At 39.2% G+C, this 17,400-nt stretch overlaps 1 protein-coding gene across 1 annotated transcript in view; it reads left to right on the top strand.

Annotated features, from left to right (window-relative positions):
- The window catches only part of LOC133448723 (RNA-binding motif, single-stranded-interacting protein 2-like), a 40,685-nt gene that overhangs the window by 6,740 nt on the left and 16,545 nt on the right, over positions 1-17,400 (top strand). Inside the window, exons 2-4 of the mRNA XM_061727529.1 lie at positions 5,650-5,813; positions 12,542-12,600; positions 12,772-12,863. Coding sequence (XP_061583513.1) covers positions 5,650-5,813; positions 12,542-12,600; positions 12,772-12,863 — 315 coding nt within the window. The remainder of the gene's footprint in view (positions 1-5,649; positions 5,814-12,541; positions 12,601-12,771; positions 12,864-17,400) is intronic.

Genomic DNA, 17,400 nt, shown 5'->3' with positions numbered 1-17,400 from the left:
TTGGTCTAAAAACAACTGTTTGGTGTTGTGAAGATTGTTTATTAAAGCCTTAGTTTAAAAAGACACTACTGCAATTTGCAAACAATAATGATAACATTTTGCTGATGCCAGTATAAACGTACAAGCTGAAAGCCACTCAGCTTGAATTATGGCCAGCATTCGATCTGATAAAATAGTTTTATGTTTTCTCTACTTTCAGGCGAAATTCTTTGTAACGCCCTTTCCATTCCATTCCTATTACCGTTTAAAATCTGTAGTATTTTATTGCATTTAACTTGTCTGTTCCTTTGGCACCGTGGTATTTGTTTTTGTGACATACTGAACATGATAAACAAGAATAGATCCAGTGTTTCTCTCCTTGTATGTTTTTATCCATCTTAAAAAGCTCTACCACTAACTGAGTCAAACCTTTTGCGGTTGCTGTGAAACAAGAGCGAGAGCTACGGGCTGCTTGAGGGTTTCCAACTTTGGTTTCACTTTTGGTTTTGATTCCATTTGATTTGGTCTGAGATTCTGCAGCTTCAGTTTAAAATCCAGTGCTGGTGTAAGACTTCATAGTGTGTCTTTGTGGTAGAAGAAGAGTTTGATGTTACTGGCAGCTGGCAGTAATATCAACGATGTGCAACCCCTGCAGTTCAGCTCTCCATCACCAATGTGGTATTTTTGTGATTTAAACGTAAAACCAAATAAACTTAAATGCGACAGATGTACACTGAAAGTGTAAGTCTTGGATTGCTTTGCTGGATTAGTCAGTGTGTTACAAGCACTGCAAGTGACAAGATGGTTTCAATAAGATGTAATATGAAGAAAATGTTTTCAAGATGAATGGGCACTGACCTAAGCCATTTTCAGACGTGGGTTATTTTCACATAAAAGGCTTCAGTTTCAAGTTCTGGGTCTCTGGAAAGCGCCTAGAGACAACTTTTGTTGTATTAGACGCTATATAAATAAAATTGAATCAAATTGAATGTCTGATTCATGTCTAGGATGCTTTTCTGTACAAAGTTGTGGTGGCTCTCTTACAGCATAAGAACTGCAACATTTTTAGATTTGGAAAATGTCGCAATATGTAACATGGTCTGACTCTCTCTCTCTCTCTCACACACACACACACACACACACACACACACACACACAGACCAGAGACCCACACACACAATCCCACTGACCACAGAGATCAGTGGCAAAACTGCGTCTTGATTTCACTTGTTATGGTAAAAAATATAAGTGTGCGTGTATATGTCAGTGTGCAAAAATGATTATGTAGATCATTTTTGAGCATATAAAGTGTTTAAAACATATGCTAATGAAGGCATGTTCGTATAAACTCCACATGGAGATGTTGGCTGAGCTGAATTAGAGTTCATGTGTAAACCCAGCTGCTCCACTGCAGCGACTCTATACCCACTGAACTTTGGTGTACAGCCACCTTTGTCCCTCTGGCCTTATGCCAGGTATATGTTTATCCGGCTCTTTGTTTACCATGTCAGATGTTTTGGATCGGTCTCAGTTGTGCCAAGTTGCATCAGCCAGCCAAGGTGAACAGGTATGAAGGGAGACAGAGTCCTTGGAGAAAAGCAAAGCTGTCAGAAACCGGACGCCGAGTGCTGCAGTCGATGCCGGACTCTCGATGTGTCTCACATTTTGTTTGATCTCTGGCAAAGCTGTGGGCCGGGGTTTTCAGATATCTGATTCCTTGCCATTTGACCCCGCTTGAAAGACATGCATGCATGTGCATTTGCCCTGTGCATGTGCATCAAAGTGTGACCAACAGCATTCAGACGCAGACACTATAAAGGTTACGAGGTGCCGTAGGTGCACTGCTGCTGGAATGCGCTGGAACGTCGCTCGGCCACTTTTATTCGCCAGGTGAAATGCCCTTGCAAAATGTGCCTCTTAATTCATAGAATTGTGCTAAAAGATTCAGTCGTCACCTGTCAGACGCGTCGCACACAGAAGAGACTATGAAAACAAACAGTCAGAGCTGTCATGTTCATTCTTAAGGTATTTGATTGATTCAGAGCAGTAAAAGCTGTTTTAATACATGAAAACTGTGAAACAAGACAACTTTTCTGCCAGAGGACAAGAGCTACGTAACGCTAAAAGCAGCCAATGATTACTGCGTGTGTGCAGATGTGCGCCTTTCATCTGTGTGCGTTCAGGTACTTTAACACGCAGCACTACACCCCTGGCCGGGCGCTTCTAAACACACAAAAGAAAGATAAAGGCTGGAAACAGAACGGAAGGAGGATTCAGTCGAGACGTGAAATTGGTGTCCCTGTCACCTGGCTGGAATGCAGAGCTTCTCATTCAGACGGCTGCTTGATAAGATCAGGAACAGACACACAGGATTTCCTGCTTGCTGCCAGCGGCGTAGCTGCAGTTTACTCGCTGTACAGTCCTGACCCAGCCCTGAGCCAACAGCAGATTGCTTTATACGTTTCAGGGATGATCAGAAGGCTACTCTTCATGTTTGTTTTCAACAGATGGTACCGTTGATGAGACAGAGGATTTGACTGGGCCATCTATCAACATGGCAAAAACAAAAACTTGTTCTCTCGCAATCATTTATAGTATTTGTGGATGCGTGCAAATTTAAAATCTCATTTTTATTTACTTATTTATTTATTTTCGTGTGTCCTAAAGTAAAGTGGATGCAAAGCAGCTGCTCAGGCATGTAAAATCACGAACCTCAAAGCTTTGTCCTCATTCTGGTGGGGGGGCCATATATTTGCCCATGAGCGTGTACTGTAAGTCGGTCAGCTGGTCAGACAGTAATGGCTCTTTCCTGCCTGAGGAAAAGAGAGGAGTTTCATTCGGGTGCAGTGCAGGGGAAGCAGGCAGACCTCCCGGCAGCCAGGAAATCCATGGAATCCCATGGGTCAAAGTGGGGTCAACCTGGGAAGTCCTACAGGGAGGGACGGAGATAAAAACAGAGGTGGAGAGAAACTAAAATGAGGGTGAGGGACTGACACTCAATCCTCTGACATGCAGTTTATCCACTGAAACACGGCTGTTTGCGAATAATAACTTAGAAGATATTTTACTATCACCACATATAAATGGTTTGTGTTTGAATATTTTGGGAGGCTCAAGCCATTGTTATGCACTGGGTGGCTTTAATCAACGGTTGACACAGTTTTTGGCACATAAATATCTCTGCGCCGTCAGAGGCTTGATGAAAGTTGACGCAAAGGTGCACTGTATGGTTTTATTTATAGAGTTGTTCTTGATTTTTTTTATCATATGAGCTTGGCCCCTAAAAATAATCGCTCAAGGTTTTCAGTACCAAAGGAAGAGAAATTAAGTGTGAAGGTTTTGAAGCAAAATCAATGAAACGGCCTAAAAAGGCAATAAAAAAACAAATGTCGCAAACTCTGTTTATAGCTTTTGAATTTCAAATTTAATTTGTTTGATCTTTGAAAATAAAAGATTCTTAAAGAAGTATAGAAAGCATTCTGGAGAGACCAACTTAACTTTAGAGTCATCGTTCGCCGTTGTCTAGCTTTCGAACTCGACAAGAGCTTACAAACCGAATCAAGCGTAAAGTACAAGTAAAGTTTAAAGTTAAATAAAGGCTTTTAGCATCACACAAACCTCCTGTAACTGTCTGTTTTACTGACATTAGTTCATCAGTTTCCTTGAATCAAGAAGAGATTCCAACTTTGGAAGGAAGTACATGCATGCGTGTGTTTTTACATTCTTCTTAAAGAGATTTTTTTTGAACCAGCATACACTGAAGGTGCACGTGAGGGGCTGTAAACGGGTGATTTACGGGCTGCTGCAGCAATGTGCTTCCAGCTCTGTCTGGACCAAGACTGAGATTTGACACTTTGGCAAAGAGTGTATGAGATTCTTTTTTTTTTTTTGCACACATCAGAATGTACACACTGTCCTGGACGACATTTTTCATGCCCTGCATACTTGCGCGGTATGAAAAATATGATGACACGTCTTTTTTTTCCCATTTCCATTTGGAAAGATAGTGTTAACTATGAAAAAATAACAACCCACAAGTTGAGGTTGAGGGTTTCCCTCGGAGGAATGGTTCGTGTTTTGACTGAAGTTATTGCCATCTTGCTGACAAAGGAGAGGTCCAGGGCCTTTGTCTAAGGGGCTCCATGCCTTATGGTATCTAATTAGCAGAATTGGTTGCTATTGTATGTGGTGTCCGTTTGACCATTTCTTCCTGTTGGGCTTTTCCTAAACACCAGCAGGCAGATCAGTGACCCTTTCCTCCTTATTAAATTAACTCATTGTCCTCCTTTTGCCTCTGTCCAATCAGTTCCTCAACATACCCTTCCAACGTCAGCGTTTTCATACCGAGCATCTCATACATGGAACACAGAACCAAATGTCATACGAGACATACCCACCTCACCTCCTTCATAAAACACTTAAGAACAAGCTCCTAGAGAATCAAGTCTGCACTCATATTACATCTTAGTGTATTTTATTGTATTTTCTTCTATTGTGTATTTATTAGTGTATTTTACTGCTGTGTGTCATCATTTCTTGGACTGTATGTAATGTATGTGTGTCCGGAACCTGTCTTTTACATCAACCTGCCCCAGGGACTAAAGATGCAAATTAGCCACTGGCTATAATCTAGCATATTTACATGAAAATATTATTATTAATATGCACTGTCCCTGGTTCTTTTCCTTAAAATACAATACAACTTCACAGCCTGCACTCTTATTTGTTTAAATTCCTTCATATACAACATCAAATTAATCCTAATTATCAGGATTAAACTAATACATATGCCAATCTTCTTAACAGGCAAAGTAATAATGAAGCCACATTTATTTATTCTGTTAGAATAAAAGGCATCTGCATGGTCACACAGTATTTTTGCTTGATGTCCCTGAGGACAGCCGTAGTCCCATGGTGATGAGATCAGATGATGAACGGGTTGTTCCGCAACATCCTCTCACGTTCTCAGTGGTGAGTCATCGACTAGTTGGCTGCTGTTCCCAGTCAGCGTTCGCTGAAGCTTCGTCCTTGTGAGCTGATGAAACAGAGCAATTAAAAGTGCGATATGAGGCAGAGGACAGTGCAGGCGATTGTAATGTGCTGTCACGATGCACAGTGAAGTGCATGAAGAAGCTTTTCATCCATTAAAATTGCCTTAGAATGAAATGACATAAAGATGTGTTGCGCTTGAGGTTTTAGAAGTTTTAAAATAGGAATAAAGTATGGCCTATTTTGTTAAAAATGTTTTCTATCAATTTATTCTGCATCACGAGACTGAATAAATGCTGGTTTGAGATCTTTAAATCATAGGTTTTTGTCCTGGCTAATACAAAAGTAAAAAGAAGTTACTCAACATCGAGAAAGCATGAGAGGCCCCTTTTCCCTATGTGAGTAGTCGGCCAAGAGGCCCCACATTCCCCTCAGAAAGCAGTATTAGTGAGTGTTGACATAAAGGCTGTATGATATCAATTTTCACAGCTCCCGCATAATCAACTGTTTGATGCTCTCAACATCTTAAAAAAAAAAAAAAAAGACTCCTCTGGGTTTTCTTTAAATAACAACATTAATATCCACTCAAGTTAAAGTATTTTGACAATGACATCTGTTTCTGTCCAGTGTTCATGTACAGTACAGTAAATGTTTGTTTCTTCTTTGTATTTCTTCATACAGCAAACCTATGTGTCCTCCGGCCACCAGATGGCGCCCCCCAGTCCCAACACCAACAGCAATAGTAACAGCAGCGGGGGAGGGGAACAGCTGAGTAAAACTAACCTGTATATTCGCGGCCTCCATCCTGGGACTACAGATCAGGATTTGGTTAAGCTCTGCCAACCGTGAGTGATTATGGACCTTTCTCTAAATATCTGACTCCTAAGACCTGGTGCAATTTTTTTTTTTTTTTTTTTTTTTTTTTTTTTATTGCTTTAATTTTAAGTTTTTTAGCAATATGTGAATCTTCATTTGTCACTTGATTAGATTACATTGTGAAAATTTTAGGCAGATTCTCGATTCAAATCGCGCGTAAATTCAAAGCCAATTCAACGTTTTCAATTCATTTCAGAAGGGTTCTAATTTTAGTATTTGTATATATTTACATTTAAGTCTACTGTGTGCATAAATCGCTGGAGTAGTCTGAAAGCAAAGCAAGGTGCATACAATAATTTCTAAATATATTGGTAAAGGTTTATAATAAAAGGTAAAAATATTTAATTGCTTACAAACTATACTGTAACATTGCTGTTTCTTAATTAAAATAAGTAGGCGTAAGTTATCTATCTGTAGAAATGTGGGTTCTTCATGTAAAATTCCTTAAAAATAAATAAGAAATACAGTGTTGGATTTGCATTTGAATATGGGTGTTGCCATACTGTATGTGTCTTTCTGCAGACAAAGATAGCATTTGCAGTTATTGTAAACAAGATTCCCTTTCTCACTATGTAATAAATGCATGTTTTATTATATTCAAGGCAAAATTTATGAACTGTACACCAATCATTCATGTGTACTATTTCCATATGTTTAAGACTGTTGCCTCTTTATTGATTGATTGTCAAAACCTTTAGTCATTTTCTGAAAAGACTGATTTTCTTAACTACTTTTGCAACAAAAGATGCTGCCCCTAATGTTCATTACAAAGAATGCAGGCACTTGTGCATGGGCTTCACTTTTCAGACCCAGATGTTCGTCTCTGGCTGTCCCCTTAATGCCTGATGTATTATATTTGATATATACCTTTCTGAAACATCTGCATCACTGCATCATCTGCATAATCAAAACAATAAAGAAAACCTGTTTCGTGCAATTTTAAAAAACATTAAAAAAAATTATTGATTAAATTAAAAAAATAGATAAAATTAGCCAATGTGTTCATAGAGATGCACAAAAACATGAATGAGAAACCTGTTAAAGACAACATTGGGACTGTTTTTAATTTCAAAATGTAATAAACATTTTATCAAATTTAGCAAAATATAGATAATTTTCTGTGTATTTTTTCATATATCAGGCATTAAGGGGCTATACAATTTACACCAGTGAATTACATTTTAAAACATCTGTGGACTTTCCACATTTTGACTCGAATCTTTGTGAAAGTTGTTTATACTTGTTCTTGGTTGTGAGTGAGATGAAAACATTAATACTACCAGTGTTGGTCAAGTTACTTGGAAAAAGTAATTAGTTACTGATTACTGAACCAAAAAAGTAATCCTGTTACTTAACTGATTACTTATTTTCAAAAGTAATTAGTTACATTACTAGTTACTTTACTTAGTTACTTTTCAAAAACATGATGCACAACCTGAATACACTTTACTGGAACAATATAAAACAATATAACTTTCAGTTTAATTCTATTCTTTGTGCACATTCCACCTTATAAAATTAAATGACAATAAGTAAATGAAACGGTCTATTTTTAAACTTGTTTTTATTATTTTCAGTCTTAAATGTATGCACATTGCGTCGGGCAAAATACAGCTCTCTCTGACTTGAACTACAATATAACCTGCGACAAGCTTCTTCAATTCAGCTGCACTAAGTCCCGTTGGTCTTCCATCTAGTTTCACCTGTTTAGCAGCAGAGGGGGAGTCTGATGAGGCAGCCGGCGCTGCAGCCCCAGTGGGGGAGGAGGAATCCGGGGGTCTCGCAACGAGCTTTCCTCCCACACAGACTTTACAGCGGACGAGAATGTTTTTATCACTTTTGACCGAGTCAAACTCAAAATAATGTCTGTAATTCCAGGCGTTAAACGCCGCATGCTCCTGCTCTCTCTCGCACTCCATGTCGTCTCTGGTTTACCACTGACTTTGCACCGCCGGCACAAAGTCATGAGATATTTCACAAAACTGCATTTAGTAACGCAGTAACGCAGCCTTCTTTCAGAAAAGTAAAGGTAATCTAATTACTGTTTTTGCAATTGTAATCCCTTACTTTACTTGTTACTTGAAAAAGTAATCGGATTACAGTAACACGTTACTTCTAACGCGTTTCTGCCCATTACTGAATACTACTGTCACATCTGTCAAAGAAGTATGAACCGATGGAGCCGATACATGTTAGTGCCACAAGGCATGTTTGCTGGAAGAGGGAAGAAAAAGGTTCATACATTTTAGAGACGCACTCTTAAACAGTCCTGAAACTCTGTTAACAACAACACATAAGAAGTTAAAAAGAAATGTGAAGCTGTTATGCAACTATTTCAAGAACAACAACTCAGGGTTAGACATTAAAAACAATATGTAACTTCTTTTGAGCATTTCTTCATTTTTGCTAAACTAAACAAATATTTATATGGCAATAAGAGGGCTAATAGCCCCCAACTGGATTGGCAGCACAGCATGTTTGTCTCCCAAAAATGTTGAACAATTTTTCTAGCTAGTAAACTGATTAGTCAAATGATAACCACACAAGTACAATATTCAAAAGGTGCTTTGAGGCTTTTAAGTTTTGGATGTTCTTTTTTTTTGTTGAGGGAAGACTTGTAATAGTTTTTGCACAGCTCTCTGAAAGTTATACAATGTGTCCAGTCTTATTTAGATCAAAGGCCGTGGACTCTCTGTGCTTGTTTATTTCTTCATGATGAATGAGATAAACGTCTGCCCATAGCTGGTTGTACGTTCCAGTCTACATAAACCGGAACGAGCTTTAACTTTGATACTAAATCTGAGAAAGAGTCACACAGAGCGTTTCTGCAAGCAGAAAACAACTGTGCCATTCAGATCCGCGCTCTTAATGTGCAATCGCCCATCAACGAGAAATTGTCTGCAAAATGGTCATGACTTGCAGGGAACCGAGGAATAGGAGATCAGTTGCAGACGGTCGTGATGCAAACGCATAGAACGCTGCTGAATCTTGTCACATGTCCATGCAGTTTACACTGAAGTGAATTGGCTCTAATGCACGAACATTCTAGTCTGCATCGTTGCCCTTACAAACACACACACAGAGCTGATTATAAAGCAGCCAAACTGGTTTTAGCAACCTCAGGTCAGGGCTACACTGTACGTCATGGAGGTGATTCGTGATCTTTGGTCATGCTTTCCAGGGTTCAATCACAGCAACAGCACAACTCTGAGGAAGGTCAGACCTGTTCTAATCAACCCTAACCTTCAAATGTACATGGGTTGTGAGCACACGCACGTATATTTCAAGTTGCAATCAAAGGAAATCTAAACTCTTCAGTTGGTATGTGAAACAGGAACTTGGATGTAAAAGCAGGAAAGTTACAGAGACGTCATTGTGGAGTGGCACAGAAGTGAAGAGGAGTGGGGCCTTAAAAGTGACTCAGAGAGCTGCCGTTGAGAGGAGAACTTAAACGAGTTGGAAAAAAGTGGCATGGCTTGCTGGAAAGAAATGTCAGCTGGTCATATATGGGTGAGGGCTGTGTAAGTCAGGCAGTGGGCTGAGGTTCTCCTGCAGAGGTTAGAGCGAGCGCTGATTCACACAGATTGCCTTTTGACAATTAAACTCTCAAGGTCTCTGCGCTGGCAAAAACACGAAACACAGTTTTTGATATGTGTGCCATGCCTCTAATAAAAAAATAAATAAATTTAACAAAAAAAGCTGAATCAATAGTGTTTCAGGCTTCAGACGCGTGTGCCAGATCCAGTGCTATGTGTTCATGTTCACGCCGTGCCACACGTGTGTGGAAAAATAAGAACTTTTTTTTTTTTTAAATCACCAACAAAGACTTTTACTGGGAAATTTAGTAAAAAGAAACAAAATACATACAGTAAGACATCTGTCCCTCTTTACAGACTTTTAATTTAAAGTTTAAAAAAAAAATCACATCAATTTTTTCTTGTCATCTGCAACCAGAGTACAGCAACATTTCTCCAATCAAATAGAATCAATGAATCTGTTTTGACTCCAAACAAGTGAAACACTTCAAGAGCTGTGTCTCAAGACACATCTTATGCTCGTTGAAAAGATGTTACTGTCCCAGAGTGGTTAAATTGTTGGTCTGCATTAAGTAAATAAAACAGCTAAGGAGATTACTGACTTTACTAAAACTGGGTTAAGAACTGTCCAACCTCATTATTAAAACCCTGAAGGATAGCGGTGAATCACGGAAAAAAAACGTGGTTTGGAAAATAAATCTTTAAAAGTTGTGATGGGAGATCCCTAATACACTCGGTTGAAATCCGCAGCAGAAGTCAAAGCATTTGTTTCACAGTGAAAGGAAGAATTTTTTCTACACACACAGAAGAGAACTCGTGGTATTGGGTCTCAACAACTGTGTAGCCACAAGAAAAACCACTTACCAAAGAGACTGATTGGGGGGAAAATAGTCTTTACTTCACTTGGATAAAGATTGGACTCAATAGCATTGAAAAACTGTCACGAGTCTGCAGTGTTGACCCCATGGTGTCATTATTATATTAGGTGAAAGTGTTAGGATTCATTAACCTCAAATTATTTGTTCATTTATTGTTTATTTCCACCAAAAACCTACTTGCATGTTTTCTGATGGGACGAACAATGACTTTCTATATCAGTTGTGCCCATGCCAGCCTAGAAAACTGTCATAACATTTCTGCTGGATTTGGATACAAAGGTTTTCTGCTTGTGTGTACGTTTGTGTTTTAACCCGCTGCTGGGCAGCTCATAGATGCCTGTGCCAAACTATGAAAGACCTATGCAACATCACCTGGCTAGTTGGTGATGGATATTGTATTCATTTCATTTTCATTTTCATTTCATTTTATTCTTTATTTCATTCAAAAAACAAAACAATTTAATACAAACACAAATACAAATGTTCCTAACTTATGAATGAAAAGGGAGCAGAAAGAAGAAGAATCTTATCTGATCTGCCCCTTTCACAAATAACATAAATTAATAATAATAAAAAAAAAAAACTAAGTGAACAACTAAAATAAAATTAAAATAACATTAAAATAAAATTACCACCGCCTACGGGTATGTCAATCAAACTCAACATTTTTCGTTATATTTCCTTAACATACAGGTTTTAATTGTTCTTTTGAATGTAATGTTTGATTTGGATTCTTTGTTTTCTTTGTTCAGATTGTTCCATAAATTGATTCCTTTCACAGAAACACAACGTTCCATCAATTTTGTCCCTGCATCTTGGTTTTATAAAAATCTCTGTTCCTTTTAAGTTATACTTGCTTTTTCTTTTTTCAAATCTTTTCTGAATGTTGATTGGTAAAGTTTTTTATGAGCTTTAAACATAATTTGCAGAATACTATGGTCTACTAGTTCATGAAATTTCAACAAATTTAACTGAAGGAATAATGGATTTGTTGGATCTCTATATCGTTTTCTACTAATTATCCTTATGGCTTATGGATTATATATGTTGTATTATATTGTTTGCGATGAAGAAATCAGTATTTTGAGTACATTGTGTTATTGGTCTGTATATAAATCCCTTAGGCTTAAATGTTCATGCAGTTCCCATGCTGAGAGGAAGCGCTCTTTGAGTGACTAAAGAACACACTGTTATAAAGAATAATGTCCTGCATGTGGATGCACACTTCAGCAATCAGCAGGCTAAAAAAACAAACAGTCTAAACTTTAGAGCCAAGTGTTGTCTGTGAAACAGGTCTCTGTTGTCTAGTCAGGTCTGAGTCATATGGTTTAATGTCCACTTCCACTAACAAGGCGGGACTGTAGGACCCAGCGGTGCGCTGTGATCCGGGGGTGGAAAAACAGACAGAGGGAGAGGGAAGTGGTGGGAAGGAAGGCAAACCGGAGGGGTGAAGCATCAGGTTACAGCGCACATTCCGCCCAGACGCCATGTCGCCCAAACAGAGGAACAGCAGCTTCCCTCACTGGCTGAATGCACCAGACATGGGCTGGTCTATCATACTGTAGCGCTGATGTGCTGTCTTATAACAGTGCGTTCCATCAGTCTACAAATCTTGCATAATACCTCTCGTTTCCTACTCTTAACTTTCACACAACTCATAATGATTAAACTGTATTAATGCAGGAACTGCTTACTGAAACTACTCTTTCACAGATTGGTCTTGTTATTTTTCTTTTTTTTTGACAGCCACAATCTAAAATAAGAGGCGAGGACAGGAGGTTATGTTTGAAGCGCCTTATTTTTTTTCGTTTATAGGCATATTACTTCCCTTAAGAGACAGCGTCTCGATTTGTGACGGCCCTTTTAAGAATCATTTGAGCCAAAAATATCCGAAAGCAGAGCTGTATTTAGAAGAGGGGTGTTTGTGTCTTATGCTGCGTGTCTGGTAACGACAGACCTGTTATAAATTGCTTTTGGCCCTGCGGTGCTGTCTCCTGTCTGTCAAAAACAACATCGGGGCAGAGAGTTACTGTACCGCCTCCGCAGGCGGACAAACACAGAAGGGTGGAGGCAGCCAAAGTTTTCTACTGCAATTAAGATCGCATTAAGGAAGCACAGTTGCTCACAGGAAGGAGAGAGTATGTGTTCATGTTTACACCTGTAGTTGGGCTCAGATAGGTAAGGTGGAGAGGTTGGTATGCATGTTGAATGAGCAGCTCCGCCTCTTTGCCCTACAGTCACCTCAGCTGTCATTGATCTGTTTTCTGTATTCTCCCCCCGAAGGTATGGCAAAATCGTGTCAACTAAGGCCATCTTGGATAAAACCACCAACAAATGTAAAGGTGAATAAAGGTTTCTTACTTTAAATTTGGGCATTTTGATCATTTTTCGATATTCTGTGTTTTAATATGCAGAAAAGTCCTTCCACTGGCTTCCAAACTTTCTTCTACACTCAGCTGCCATCTGGCTTTTGCTTCATTTTACTAAATCACATCATTTCTCTTTTTTTCCAGGATATGGATTTGTGGACTTTGATAGTCCAGCAGCAGCACAAAAAGCTGTCACAGCTCTGAAATCCAGTGGGGTCCAGGCCCAGATGGCCAAAGTAAGAATTACACTATTGATCACTTCTTTGAAACTACTAACTTCTTTTTATTTCTTGTCCTGACGAGGTATAAACAGTCCAGGTCACTTCATCTTCTTGTTTACTTTTACCGCTCTATTCGTCAATTCAGTTTGCTGTATTTGTACTGGGTTAGTTCAGAACCAAATTAATCTGGATGCACTTCACACAGAAGTAGGGCTGTTCGATTTTGCCCAAAAATAAAATCTCGATTTTTTTCTCTCAAAATCCGATTTTCGATTACGATTATTTTGTGAATTGACAAAAGGCAAAGAAATGATTTCAAATATGCAGTTTTTTTATTGAACATTTGCCCCAAAATGAATGAATAAAGTGCAAAACTCAGTAAAATAAGTTGAAAAAAAGTTTTAAAAAAATATAATAAAATATAAAGTTTTATCTCTGAAAAAAAATCAGCAAATCAGCACTTGCAAACATACAGTAAGTTATATTTCCAATTAAAAAAAAAATAAAAAATAAAAAAGAAGTGAAAAATCGATTTTACGAGTTTCACGTTTTAACATCGTTCTAATTACATAATCGCGATTACGATTTAAAATCGATTAATCGAACAGCCCTACACAGAAGGTAAGAAAAAATTCAGTTTAATTACAGACAATCCGGTTATGGTCCAAATATAATCCATTTTAATCCAAGTCATTGCAATGTTATTTGTAAACTAACTAACTGATTCAGATTCAATGCAATTTAAATTAATTTAATGACAGTTCGTAAAACAACACAAAACAGAAAGTCAGCCTAACTAAGGGACCCAGTGAAATGCATCACGTTTTGATCCTGAGCACACATAAAGGGACATCAGAAGGTTAATGTCACTGATTAACAGGAACAGCTCTACATCAGAAGCAGGCTGATGACAGACAGTCCAGTAAACACAGACTGGTTTAAGGATATATGCTTCATCTTGAAGTGAAACACTAAGTTAATAAATGGAACTAGTTCAGGATCTGGTTCAAATAGACATCTCAAGTTCTTGCTCACCCCTCTACGTGGTTTACTCCAGTTACTCCATCATGTTCATTGGTCTATTCATGGGCAGCGATGGCGTATACATACACAGAGTAAAGAGAGCAGAGTGGGGAGAGTGCCTATTGCATGATGGGAAGAACTCAAGGAATCTGGTCCTACAGCTGGTTCAAGACACCTGAGCGTGATCTCCGCAGAGCCATCTCCTCAGCTGAACCATCCAGTCGTGGTCCTTTTCCATGCGCGCACACTAGGGGTGGGCAAAAATATCGATATGGCAATATATCGCGATACTTTTCCAGCCGATTCAATATTCAATATAATAATATTAATATTTTTTTTGATCAAAGTCTTTTTATTAGTTTTTTATCATTAAAACAGGACTGTACAGTCAAACAGAAAAGAGAAACAAAAACAAGAAAAATAACCCCCAAAAACCAGACAAAAAAAAAAAAGAAAAGGAAATTAAATAACATATTGCCAGATAACCATCAGACACAGGGCCAACACAAATGAAAATGAATGAAGACTCTTACATTATATTATCAGCATCCATACCCTCCACAAAGTTCAGGAAAGGCTGCCAGATCCTATAAAATGTCTCAGTGGAACCCCGAACAGTGTACCTGATCTTTTCCAGTTTGAGATGAGCCATGACTTCCCTTATCCAGTGATTAGATGATGGTGGGGCAGAGTCTTTCCATTTAAACAAAATCAGTCTCCTAGCCAGGAGGGAACAAAAGGCCATCATGTTGGTTTCCCGCTGCATAAGTAAAGGAGAGTCCACAGGAGCCACGCCAAACAGAGCAATATATGGTGACGGCAGGATTGTCTTCCCACATATTGTAGAAAAAGTCTCAAAAATGTTCTGCCAAAATGAAAAAAGTTTAGGACAAGTCCAAAACATGTGCAGAAGAGTAGCAGGGGCCCGGCTGCATCTATCACATGTGGGATCTATGTCAGCATTGATCCTTGAGAGCTTGACCTTAGACCAGTGTAAACGGTGAACAATTTTGAACTGGATTACAGCATATCTTAGACATATGGAGGACGAAAAAATATTCTTAATTATTTTCTGCCAGGTTCCTTCTGGGATTGCCTCATCAAAGTCAGTCTCCCACTTACCTCTAAGGAAGTTTAAAGCTGTCTGATTGTGGGTGTTGAGGTGATCATAAATCAGACTGATAGCCCGCTTTGTGGTTGATTTCCAAGTAAAAACTGTATCTAACAGAGAATCGGGAGGGGACATTGGGAAGCAACCTGAGTTTGAGGTTACAAAGTTCCGAAGCTGCAGATACCTATAGAAATGTGATCTGGGGATATTGTACTTCTGCACCAACTGCTCAAAAGAGGAAAAAGTGCCATTTGTGTAGAGATCAGACAGTGAGATCAAACCTCTTCTACACCAAACATCAAAAGAATCATCAATCACTGATGGGGTAAACATATGATTTTTTGCGATCGGTGCAGCTTGCGGTATGTCTTTAAGGGAGAAGGACCTTCTAAATTGATTCCAAATCTTAATTGAGTGTATAATAACTGGGTTAGAGGTGAAGTGAGAGAGAGGCTGCGCGAATGGCAATTTGGCACACAACAAGGCTGACAGAGAGGTAGTTCTAACTGAGGCTCCCTCCAGGACCGTCCACGCAGGGGCCGTGATGTCACTGTTCACCCAGTACAACATGGCTCTAATGTTAGCTGCCCAGTAATAACACATAAAGTTTGGGAGAGCCATGCCCCCCATTGTACGAGCTCTCTGCAACACACTTCTCTTAATTCGAGGTGGTTTTTTATGCCAGATAAAAGTCGAAATATAATTGTTCAGTTTGGAGAAGAAAGATTTTGTCAAAAAAATAGGAAGGCACTGGAAGACATATAAAAATTTGGGCAATACAGTCATCTTCACGGTATTAATTCTACCACCTAAGGAGAGAGGCAAGGGATCCCAACGCTCAATATCACTACTAAGGTTAGACAGAAGAGGCTGATAATTTGCAGTGTATAAATCTTTATGATTGTGGGTGATCCAAATTCCAAGATATTTGAATTTCTTAAGGCTAATTCGGAATGGGAATGAATCCAAAGCTATCTGACTAGTACCAATTGGCATTAACTCGCTCTTCTGAAAATTTACTTTGTAACCAGATATTTGGCCGAATTCTTTAAGTAGAACCATTAATTTGGGGAGGCTGGAAAGTGGTTGCGAAATGTACAGTAACATATCGTCCGCATAAAGCGAAACTTTGTGTTCCAGTCCAGCACGCTGAATACCCTTGATATCAGTATTCTGTCTCAGAGCAAGAGCAAGCGGTTCCATTGCAACTGCAAACAGGAGGGGCGACAGAGGGCAGCCTTGTCTTGTGCCTCGTTGGAGCTCAAAGTAGGAGGACAGGTTATTGTTAGTGCGTACAGCAGCCATGGGGGATGTATACAACATTTTTATCCATGATACAAACTTAGGCCCAAACGCAAATTTCCTCAGCGTAGTGAAAAGATAACCCCACCCGATCCGGTCAAAAGCTTTCTCAGCGTCAAGTGAAAGCACTATCTCTGGAGTTCCGGGTGGAGAGGGGCCATAAAGGACATTTAGAAGACGCCTAACATTAAAAAAAGAATAGCGGTTCTTAATAAAACCAGTTTGGTCAGGTGATATAATGGAGGGAAGAACCACTTCCAAGCGGCGCGCCAGCACCTTAGCAAGAATTTTAGCATCTGTATTAATAAGGGAAATTGGACGGAATGAGCTGCATTCTAGAGGGTTTTTGTCCTTTTTCAGTAACAATGAGATAACAGCCTGACGCATCGTTGGAGGGAGGGACTCCGACGCTAATGATTCTCTGAAAACTAACAGTAACAAGGGCGAAAGCTGGGTGGAGAATTTCTTATAGAAGTCTGTCGGAAAACCATCTGGGCCCGGAGATTTGCCAGTTTGCATAGAGCTAATTGCAGACGCTATCTCCGCGGCCGAGAGGTCTCCCTCCAGGCCATCAGCCATCTCCTGATCTATAGATGGAATACGTAAAGGGTTAAAAAAGTCATCAAGTTCAGAGGGGCTTGCAGAGGAATCTGGCGTATATAACAACTGATAAAAATTTTGAAAGCAAGAATTTATTTGCAGACTGTCCGTGGTTTTAGCACCATACTGATCATTAATTTCAGGGATGGTCTGGTAGGCTGTTCTTTGGCGCAGCTGGTGAGCGAGTATCCGTCCTGCCTTTTCTCCATGTTCATAGCAGCCATGTCGGGATTTAGAGATGAGGTATTCTGCCTGTTGTGTTGATAAGAGATCAAACTCAGCTTGGAGTAATAAGCGCCTCTTCATAATGTCAGGTGATGAAGATTGACTAAATAACCTATCCAGATCCAAAATCTCATCTGCCAGCTCTTTCAAGCGAGTATTGTTCACTTTTTTCTTATTTGCACAATATGAAATAACCTGTCCACGTAAATATGCCTTCAGTGATTCCCAAATAGTTAAAAAAGACATTCCCGGAGTTCGATTGATATCAATAAACGACGTAATCTCAGATGC

This window comes from Cololabis saira, chromosome 8 (assembly GCF_033807715.1).
Source record: "Cololabis saira isolate AMF1-May2022 chromosome 8, fColSai1.1, whole genome shotgun sequence".
Classification (NCBI taxonomy): Eukaryota; Metazoa; Chordata; class Actinopteri; order Beloniformes; family Belonidae; genus Cololabis; species Cololabis saira.
Note: the sequence above shows the minus strand (reverse complement) of the source record. Positions and strands in the feature narration are given on the sequence as shown.